This window comes from Sinocyclocheilus grahami, unplaced genomic scaffold (assembly GCF_001515645.1).
Source record: "Sinocyclocheilus grahami isolate Dianchi unplaced genomic scaffold, SAMN03320097.WGS_v1.1 scaffold1810.1, whole genome shotgun sequence".
NCBI classification, from domain to species: domain Eukaryota; kingdom Metazoa; phylum Chordata; class Actinopteri; order Cypriniformes; family Cyprinidae; genus Sinocyclocheilus; species Sinocyclocheilus grahami.
This window is the reverse complement of record NW_015506989.1, coordinates 20,398-31,851: the sequence shown is the minus strand read 5'-3', so window position 1 is coordinate 31,851 and position 11,454 is coordinate 20,398. Positions and strand designations below refer to the sequence as shown.

The 11,454-nt window shown below is 39.5% G+C and overlaps 1 protein-coding gene across 1 annotated transcript in view; it reads right to left on the bottom strand.

Annotated features, from left to right (window-relative positions):
• Positions 1 to 267: 267 nt before the first annotated feature.
• LOC107572753 (gastrula zinc finger protein XlCGF8.2DB-like) overlaps positions 268 to 11,454 on the bottom strand; it is a gene marked incomplete at its 5' end in the record, with an annotated part of 26,403 nt that continues 15,216 nt past the window's right edge. The window contains 3 exons of the mRNA XM_016259188.1: positions 268 to 313; positions 1,944 to 2,315; positions 4,136 to 4,145. Coding sequence (XP_016114674.1) covers positions 268 to 313; positions 1,944 to 2,315; positions 4,136 to 4,145 — 428 coding nt within the window. The remainder of the gene's footprint in view (positions 314 to 1,943; positions 2,316 to 4,135; positions 4,146 to 11,454) is intronic.

Genomic DNA, 11,454 nt, shown 5'->3' with positions numbered 1-11,454 from the left:
GGTACATGGAGCTAGCTGCTGCGTGTTCCCAAGCCGAGTGGAGGGCTCTTACCTTCCCAGTAGAAATCGGCTGCAGAGGCTACATCGGAGCATCTACCCAGCGGCTCTTGAAGTCTCTGGGCACCACCGGCCGTGAACAAAAGAGAGCACTCAAAAATCTGGCAGAGGAGGCAGAAAAAGGGAGTTTTTGGCTGTGGCTCAAAGTGATGTATGATTAATTTGTATTAATTAGATCTACAATGTTATCAGCACAGGTATGCCTACCTGCTAGGCATCATTGCCAGAAGCACCTCTGCCGGTGCCGTTGGACCAGCTGTGGAGTCATCAGCCGGGAGCCACCCTTCACTAATGTTTCACCACTTTAATCCTGGAACATCTCAGGGTGGTGGAGCAGCGACAGGGACGTCTCCCTGCCACCCCCTGGTCCTAGGATCCCTGTTTGCCCCATGTTCTGTCCCTTCTACGGAGCCACAGCCTTTTCTAAAGCTACTTTTTGTAATGTCTCTTCAATGATTGAATCATCTAACAATAATGATTTAAATCAGGGGTGTCCAAGCTATGGCCTGCTATCACTCCTGAGGCCGCCCGCGAGGGATTTTTAAAAATGATATGAATCTACAGAGGTGGGCAAACTATGGTCGTTTTCATGCAGCCCGTGAGGCAGTTAGTACTCTTTTAGCACTCGTTAAGTATACTTATTGAAATGAAGTACCTACTCATCGAGTATACGGTTTTGGACGCAGCCTTTGTATTTGTCATTGAATCATTCATTCAAGAGATTTGTTCAAAAACCTTGATTCACCCAGTAATGAAACAAGTGAAGAATACGAGATGTGAAAGGAGCGGCATATATACACACACACAGGCATGTCTACTCTTTGTTGAAACAGAAGTAATGTATTAAGCGTAGAGGAGAGAAAATGGACGTAAAGTATCGATCTCATCAGGCTAGTATTGACCCAATACCAATATTAACGTTCATATCGATACTATCAATATTAGGATCAATCTGCCCACCGCTAGAAGAAGAAGAAGGGTTGCTAATGTAGACAAACTCATTCAATCTCAGTCATGTGTGGAGTAAAATATAGTTTATTAAGCAAATAAAAGCGTTATTGAGAAATTTAAAAGCCCAAAAAGTAATTAGAATAGATATTAAAACTAAAATTATAAAATTACTTTAAAAAAAAAATACTTTTTTAAATTTTCTGATTCAAATACAATCAGCAGACAATAAAAGTTGTTGATAAAATATAAAAAGTAAAGATAATGTATTATTAAAAAAGGTAACATTTGATCAATAATTACATTTAATCAGCAAATACAAAAACAAGCTAAGTAAAAGTAAGAAAACTAATGAGCTGGATCTCTCTCTCCTACTGATTTAAAAGTATGGATGGGTATCGGTAAGGTTTTAATATTCTTACAATCCTGCTTATTAAACATACTGAACATAATATGAAACGAATGAACATAATATGAAACCCATAAGAAAGCACAATGATATATCATGAAGCAAAACGATATACAGGAATAAAACCTTTGGACATTGTTCTTTGGGGAGAAACTCCATCTTTGAGTTGATCTGAATCTCCGTTAAATCTGCTGGTTTGAAGATGAAGATGAACTTTATTCAACTTTAGATACCATTTCTTTGTCATGTCACTTGTAATGACAGATTTACCCAGTTGATATTTAACTGCTTGATGCATTATTGTGTCACATTTGGTGAGGACACAGCATCAGATCTGAAAGTGCTGGATCTGAAGATGATCTACTTACTGTGATAGTTTTTTGTATGTTTGTGTAGAGAAGATGAATGACTGAAACACTTCCCACATGCAGTGCAGTGATACGGTTTCTCTCCAGTGTGAATCCTCTCATGTTTTTTCATATTTCCTAACTGACTGAATCTCTTGTCACAGTGCGAACACTTGTAAGGTTTCTCTCCAGTGTGGATCCTCTCATGCAGTTTTAAATGGTTCGCTGTAGTAAAAGTCTTCTCACACTCAAAGCACATGTACTCTCTCACACCAGTATGTACTTTCTGATGCACTTTTAAATGTTCTGGACGTGAAAAACTCTTTCCACACAAATGACATGAATGTGGCTTCTCCTTTGTATGAACTCTCAGGTGCTGCTTCAGGCCTGAAGCTCTCAAAAATGTTTTGTCACATTGATCACATGTGTACAGTTTCTCTCTAGTGTGGATGTTCATGTGTATCTTAAGGTTTGATGAGTGTGAGAAACTCTTCCCGCACTGATCACAGGTGAATGGTTTCTCTCCAGTATGAACTCTCATATGGTCTGTAAGGCTTGATTTTAGTGTGAATCTCTTCCCGCACTGATCACATGTGTGCGGTTTCTCTCCAGTGTGAATCCTCTCGTGTGTTTTCAGAGCTCCTGACTGAATGAATCTCTTGTCACAGTGTGAACACTTGTAAGGTTTCTGTCCAGTGTGGATCCTCTCATGCAGTTTTAAACACTTTGCTGAAGTAAAAGTCTTTTCACACTCAAAGCACATGTACTCTCTCACACCAGTATGTGTTTTCTGATGTAGTTTCAAATATTGTAAACATGAAAAACTCTTTCCACACAAATGACATGAATGTGGCTTCTCCTTTGTATGAACTCTCAGGTGCTGCTTCAGGACTGAAGCTCTCAAAAATGTTTTGCCGCACTGATCACATGCGTACGGTTTCTCTCCAGTGTGGATCCTCTCATGTCTTTTGAGTGTTCCTAACTGAATGAATCTCTTGTCACAGTGTGAACACTTGTAAGGTTTCTCTCCAGTGTGGATCCTCTGGTGCAGTTTTAAACATTTTGCTGTAGTAAAAGTCTTCCCACACTCAAAGCACATGTACTCTCTCACACCAGTATGTGTTTTCTGATGTAGTTTCAAATATTGTAAACATGAAAAACTCTTTCCACACAAATGACATGAATGTGGCTTCTCCTTTGTATGAACTCTCAGGTGTTTCTTCAGGACTGAAGCCCACAAAAATGTTTTCCCGCACTGATCACATGTGTGCCGCTTCTCTCCAGTGTGGATGTCCATGTGATCCTTAAGGTTTGCTGAGTGTGTGAAACTCTTCCCGCACTGATCACAAGTGAACAGTTTCTCTCCAGTATGAACTCTCATGTGAACATCAAGAATATGTTTGTATGTGAAACTCTTTCCACACTGAGTGCAGGTGAAAGATTTCTTGGCCCTTTTTTTCTTTAAATGTTTCTGTTTGGGTTTTTCTACACTCCTGACATGGTTTTTCTCCTCAGAATTCTTCTTTCTCCTCATTGTCTTCAATCAACTCTGAAACAAAAGTAAAAACAGTACATTTGTCAGTAACTCGTTAAAAAAACAGAAAAGTTAAAGGACATAATAAAGTGAAAGGACATAAAGATGAACCCTGATATAACAGCAGAAAGTAGACACCTGCATTACAAAATGTTTATCATTTTGATGCAATTTTATAAATTATACGTCCCTGAATCTTTCCGTGAATGAGGTACACTGATCTTCAAATGATTACTTTTAAACTATTATAGGCACAAACCTCATGTTTCTATAGGGAGAACTATTAAATATGTTTGATCAACAACATGAAGGATCTGAGGATCCTCAAATACAAACTGTGTGTTGCATTAAGAGAGCGACCATACATTTGTGTTATGTTTTTATTTTCTTGTTTTTACTCATTTATAAAGTTCCCAGAGAGAACGCCTCTCTTCTCTCTGGGAACACATCACTTCTCTCTGGGACTTTTCTAAACTCCCTGAAAACTGCAGTTGTTAAACCCCTCCTGAAAAAAAAAACAATCTTGATAACACCATATTGAGCAACTATAGACCAATATCAAATCTACCTTTTATAGGCAAGATTATTGAAAAGGTAGCTTTTAAATCAGCTGAACAAATACTTAAACTCAAATGGATACCTGGACAATTTTCAGTCATACTTAGAAGGGAGAGGTTATTATGTGAGTATAGGAGAGCATGAGTCTAAGTGGACGTCCATGACATGCGGAGTCCCACAAGGATCAATTCTTGCACCGCTCATGTTTAGCCTGTATATGCTCCCACTAAGTCAAATAATGAGAAAGAACCAAATTGCCTATCACAGCTATGCTGATGATACCCAGATTTACCTAGCCATATCTCCAAATGACTACAGCCCCATTGACTCTCTCTGCCAATGCATTGATGAAATTAACAGTTGGATGAGCCACTGCATGGTACGGCACAGTACGGCTTGGTACGGTTCACTTTTGGGGGGTTTTCCACTGGGTACAGTACCTGGTACTTTTTTCAGTACCACTTCGGTTGAGGTTCCAAGTGAATTGTACCGTTACCAAAACGTGACGTGTAAACTCTGCTGATCACAGATTGGCCGGAGAGAATCTACACTACCTGCGTAACTGAACTTTTGACACTAACACAACAGAACCGCTAGATTTAAATCAGCACAGCCGGAAGGATCTTATGCAACTGTTTTGAACGAGCGCACATTTTTTTACAACGAATAAATGGCTGTTTTGTGGTCTGTTGAGGAAGTACAGACGTTCCTCTCGTTGATAGCAGAGGAGCGGATCCAGCAAGAGCTTGATGGGGCGACGCGGAATGAAAATGTTTTTCAGGAGTCGCGGCACTAGAGGCGGCCCAACTATAACGACGTGAATAATCCCACCCACTCTAAAGCGGTACTAAACTGCAGTGGAAATGCAAACCGAGCCGAGTCGTACCACGCAGTGGAAAAGCGCCATTAGACAGCTGCAGCTCATCCAGAACACTGCTGCCAGGATTCTGACTAGAACCAGAAAATCTGAGCATATCACACCAGTCCTCAGGTCCTTACACTGGCTTCCAGTTACATTTAGGATTGCTTTTAAAGTACTTTTACTCGTTTATAAATCACTCAATGGCCTAGAACCTAAATACATTGCAGATATGATCACTGAATATAAGCCTAACAGACCACTCAGATCACTAGGATCGAGTCATTTAGAAATACCAAGGGTTCACACAAAACAAGGGGAATGTGCTTTTAGTTATTATGCCACCCGCAGTTGGAGTCAGCTTCCAGAAGAGATCAGATGTGCTAAAACACTAGCCACATTTAAGCCTCTAAGCGCCAAAGTCGCAAAACTGCGACAAGACGTCATACTTAATAAAATAGACTGTAGTTCCTAATATCTAATTTGTATTCCCTGCCACTAGATTGCAGACATGTAGTACTTCAATTCTAGACCAAAATTACATCACATTCCTATTCAAAGTGTTTGAGGAAATAGCAGAGCAAGTGAGCTATCGTGTCTTTGATGCGGAAGCAGTTCAGTTCAAAGCGTGCGGGTAAGCTGTGAGATTTGTGAGAGAAAATCACCAAATGGCTAATAAAAAGTTGTACCGTGAGGATGCGTTGCAAATGTAATTCACCGATTCTGACTCTGAAAGGGAATATTTGCCTTTTGGAAATGACGATCGGTTGTCTAATCATCGCGCTTCTCCCGGTACATATTTGCAGCGCAATGGTGCCGTCGTGCAAGGCGAGTGTTCACGAAGCACAAACAAGTCATCATTTCGACCCTTTGCCCAACGGGGATGGGGGTGGCAGCGGTGAACGTGGTCGTAGTGTCTAAAATTTTAACTTTATACATTTTTCTGTATTGCTTTATTGCATTTAAATGTTCAGTTGTTTTTGTTATAAGAAAAAAGTTACTAAACCTTTTATACTGTAATTTTTGTAACTAAATTTCAATACCGTGATAATACCGCATACCGTGATAAAAGCATTAGCAATTAATCGCAACATGAAAATTTGATACCGGCATATCCCTAGTCACAACACCATGGTATAGTTAGCGTTACTACTAGGGCTGCCCGCTAATAGTCGACTAACCGTTAGTCGATAACATTTTATTAGTCGCAGAAAAAAGAAATCAACAGTTGAAGTCACGCAGTCCGTGACAAACAGATTGTTAGCGGCTGGTCTATGTGGTAATACAGTACATCATGCAGGACATCCAAACACTCGCCTATCCTTCATCGACCTCAAATATGATCGTCTGAAGTATGCAAGTATTAGCAACTTTACATATCTGCTCAATCTAATGTTAACCTGGAGAAATGTGCGCTATTCAGTGTCTGTGCGGAGTGTGAAAGCTGAACAGTAGCCTAGTGTCGCTAAAAGAAGAATTTCCTGAATTTTCTAAAAAAAAAAAAACTATAGTTTCGAGAGAAGGTGGTAAAATGTACGGAGCCCGGGAAGTCCCCTGTAGGAGAAAAAACAACAACAATCTGTGCCGACGGTTTTGCAATCCGTCCCCTCAGTTTATAAACCGTACTCACAAATTCTTAAAAGGTTCCCTCGGTTTAACAAATCGTGCCCACAGATTAATAAACCGTACCCACGAATTTCCGATCCGTGCGCTCAGATTTTGTAAACCGTACCTTCGGGTTTGTAAACTCGTGGATTTGTGGCCCCGGCCCCACCGGCAGATTCAACCACGGTGCGGGATGCATAGTATTGTGTTTATTAAACATTATTTTTCATAGTAGCCTATGAGACCATGATCCACACTGACAAAATAGTCTTCTCTTTAGCGTTATATTCTATATTAATCACCAATAGGATAAAACAGTCACCTGTGTTTTATAGCCTAAAATAAATGCTAAAAAGAATAGAACATTTCCTGAATTTTCTAAAAAAAAAAAAAAAACGATAGAGTTTCAAGAGAAGGAAAAAAGGGATAAAAACCCAATAATGTACCGGTTATGTTGTCATTCCTTTGCTCTCTAACTGAATGCAATAGGCCTAGTTATTTAATAATAACTTTTAACAGTGAAGCATGCATCTAACTCTGGGGGGAAATGTGTTGTCATTCCTTTGCTCTCTAACTGAATAACTGAATGCAATAGGCCTAGTTATTTAATAATAACTTTTAACAGTGAAGCATGCATCTAACTCTGGGGGGAAAAGCTTAGTATAATAAAATCACCTAAATAAGTCTGTGAATGAATTAATGAAATGTGTTAAGAATGAATAGTACACAAACACAGCTCCAAAACTGTAAAGTTATTTAAAGATGAAGCATTCATGAATTATTTTATGACAAACATTTTAAACATTTGCACTCATTTATTTAGCCTATAAAAAATATAATAATAATAATAATAGTTAAAAACATATGCATTTAGGAGAAGCTTTTATCCAAAACGACTTACAAAAGAGGAACAAATGACTCCAAAGTCAGTCACAAAGCCAGGTTTATTATACAATAATAATCCAGTGCTAAGATTATCACAAATTAAACAAGATTTTGATGCACATCTTTCTTATTAAACCGTTGTACTCCACCTTGTATCCGTTACAATTGTTAGAGAATCACTCAAGACACTTCGCTGTAGGCCTGTTCCACATAATAATAATAATATGCAATAAAACGACATACAATATGATCTCCACCTTGTATCCGTTACAATTGTTAAAGAATCACTCAAGACACTTCGCTGTAGGCCTGTTCCACATAATAATAATAATATGCAATAAAACGACATACAATATGATTCGTTAACACAGGCTACCGAGGAGCTTGCTGCAGGAGTCCGTGAGTACAGTTTACAAACCCGAGGAACAGAAGAAAGAAGAAAAAGAGTTCACACTCACCGCACAACTCTCAGTCCCTCGCCAGCTCCACTCACTTACTCGCGCATGCGCACACCGAGTGATCCTCACAGCGCTGCTGCAGAGTGACGTCAGAGCAGGCTGGACCCAGTATCGGTCACAAGCCCCGCCCCCTCCATCTAATCTAACGGCACGCGAGACTCACCAAATAACTACATTACACTCCCAATATTTGTTTCCAAAGATGGGTTTTGACTTTGCATGTAGTTTTTGTCACGCTGATGTAAGTTCAGGTGCTTTTAGTTAGGTATTAGTTTTATTGCACAACAAGAGCAGTAGCACAACATACATATATAGAGAATCACAGTGTGTTCAGCTATTATCAGTTACATTCATAATAGCATCAAAGCAACAAACAGGACAAAAGAAAGAAGGGACAAAACTACAGGGGATAACTTACAAGAAATTTCCATCAGAAAAGCATTCAAAAATTCTATACATTCTATAAATTCTTTCTTATTTCTTAGATCTTTTAAGTAATGCTCTGCTGTCTGTTACGCTTCGTCTGAAACACACCAGCTGAGGTAATGCTCACCTTCTTTTTTCTTCAATGCTCTCGCTAATACATCTTAATAAATGCTTAAAACAACAAGTGTGGTGTATTCCTTAATAAACCACTTTCTCAATAAAACCGATACCGATAACAGTTGTATTTGGTTACAATACAAAGGTATTACATAAAAAGTAAAGGCATACTTGCAATAGGACAATAGCTTAATTTCCTCTACAACATGCAGCTGTTACATATTTCCTGTTTGCAGCCCTGAGAGCCCCTCTCAGGAGGGGCGACTTGTCAGGATTATGGACCGGTTTGGTGTGTTTCTGTCATTAATCTCCCCTCTGCAGCTTCATCCACACAGACTGGAATCTGTTTCAGCAAAAGTCATTAACTCAACTCTTACTTTAAAGCCTGTTTCTGCATGACAGAAGATCTTCTAACAATGGCTTTCCTCTCCCCTTCTAGAAGATATTCTGGCAGCAATGAGTTTATCTATCCTTAATTATTCATTATTTATTAATAATTTTCCATTATGATCAATGTAAACATGTTTACTCCACGAACATGGAAAACAGCGATAACGGCATTTACCTGTTGTCTGCAGTGTTGTGTTCTTTTCTTAGCTTCGATGATATGTAACACTGCAGGTTGTCATAAAACAATGTCTCTTAGCCCAACTTTTTGCTCTTGCAATCACGTAAATCGTGCGTTTACATCTCCATCACCTCTGTTAAGTGCACTGATGTCAAACTCATTTTGGATAATAAAGATTATTGTTAAATACTCAGCCTCCATTACATATCTTCGTCACATCATTATAAGTGTTTGATCACCACATTTGAGTTATTATTGCATAAAATGTGTTTATTAATATATATTCTGTTTATGTCAAAAGTTTGGACACACAAATGGGAAGTGTGTCCAAACTTTTGACTGGTACTATAATATACACAAAGAATATCGGCCGATATATCAATATCGGTCTTTTTTATCTCTAATATCAGTATCAGCATAAAAACCAAATCGGTCGGCTTCTAGTACATACCTGTGTTTGGGAGTTTTTTGCAAAAAAAAAAAAACTTTTTGATTTTACAGCTTTGATCTAAAGTTGCAGGGAGCTTCAGGATAGTCCATTATAATATAGAATAGAGGTATGAACGAAAAAGATCAAAACTCACATAAGAAGCATTAAGAAATGTATTTAAACATCTAAAAATAGAAATTAAAAAAGGAGTGTAGGAAAAGTCCAATGAAGAACAGGGACTTGCATGTGAAAATTAGACCAGTGTTCACTGAGTGTGCTGAAGCAGAAAAGTCAGGGGATGTGAAAGGCTGCATAATTTCATTTTCTATATATTTCTGCATTGCCAAGTTATTCTAGGTCTTGAATTTGGATCTTAACCCTCGTATGGTGTCCGGGTCTGTGGGACCGGTTTTCACTTTTTCTTAAAAGAAAAATTATACTATTAATAATATTTTTCAAACTCAGACTCATTGGCCTTGGCTCATTTTCTGTTTTGTTTTCTCTCATTTATAAGAACAACTTTTCAATGACCACTCACTGTACACCCCCCTACACATTTATATTACATACAGGATGTTCGGGTCCACTGGACCCAAGAGTAATAAAAGAGTGGAAATTTTAGGTCCTGTGTACCTTCACTCTGTCCTCCTATTGTCTGGGACTGCTATTAGTATGGGTATGTGTGTTTATGTGTGTGTGTGTGTGTGTGAGCAGGGGTCTGTAAGAGTGTGAGTTTAAGTGTGAGTTTTGTGTTTCTGCACCTGCCGTACAACAAGGTTGTAGCACTTTAATATATAAATTGGATCTAATAAAGTTAAAGGGCAAATATCAACCATATGTGCAGTTTATATTGCTTGTAATTGGGATGAATTAAACATCTGTTGAGTATTTTAACATTTAATTTTTGATTGTGTTAAATTAAAAACCCAAAACTGCAGCGGGTCCCCCAGACTAAGAGTTCTAAGGCGGTCTTCGTGACCGTAATGAGCAGGGCTGAGAGTTCATGATTGGCTTCTAAGGCAGAGACAGGTTTGACAGGAGATTCACTGACAGTCTCCATGACCTCATCAGGACAGATGGAGTGTTTAAAAATGGACATCCCTGACACCTATGGAGGTTCTGCAGCGGATGCCGCCACCTCTGGAGGTTCTGCAGCAGTAGCATTAGGAGCATCAACAAACGCAGAGAGTTCAGCAACAGTTCCTTCTACCATGACATGACAGGCTGAGAGTCCATTGCTGGGTGCCACCACCACGCAAGGAGCTGAAGCGAGCACCGCCACCTCGGGAGGTTCTGCAGAATACGCCACCACCTCTGGAGAAGCTGAAGCAGGTGCAATCGCCTCGGGGGACACAGCAGCGAGCACCACTACCTCGGGAGGTTCTGCAGCATCAGCCGCCACCTCTGGAGAAATCATAGTTGGTGCCACCGCCTCTAGAGTTTCAGTGGTGGTGTATGCAGCCCAAACGCACCATAAAGCGATCCCCATTATGGGAAGTGCTACTGACAGGGGAATCAATTCAGGAACAGGAAGGTTTGAGAGCGCTGGTTTAGGAGTACCAGATGCAGGTACTGACACCAGCGGTGGATCCTCCACACTGGATGCCAGTCTGGGATACCTTAGAACTGACCTCAAAGATTTGGCTACAAAAGACAGGATGTGACAAGACTCCGGACGAACAGATGAGACGTGACAAGACTCTGGGAGATCAGCTGTGACGTGACAAGACTCCGGACAAACAGATGAGACGTGAGAAGACTCTGGACGATCAACTGGGACGTTTCGTGACTCAGGATGATCAATTGTGACCTGACGTGACTCTGGAAGATCAGCTGTGAAGTGACGAGACTCTGGACGATCAACTGTGACGTGACTCAGAAGGATCAACTGGGACGTTACGTGACTCTGGACCATCAACTGGGACATTACGTGACTCTGGACGATCAACTGGGACGTTACGTGACTCTGGACGATCAACTGGGACATTACATGACTCTGGACGATCAGCTGTGACCTGACGTGACTCTGGAAGATCAATAAGTAATGTAATTTTAAAAAATTATGTTTATTGAACTTTAAATGTTTTGTAATATCAATTAATTTGCAGTTATTACACCTAGTATTAGTAGTAGTAAGTTTAATATACAAATTTCCAAGTTAAATCTATCAGTTGTTTTATTTTTCCAATTTAAGCTAGAAAATTAAGAAAAAAGCAAACAAATAAAGGAACATTCATGTAATTTAATTTAATT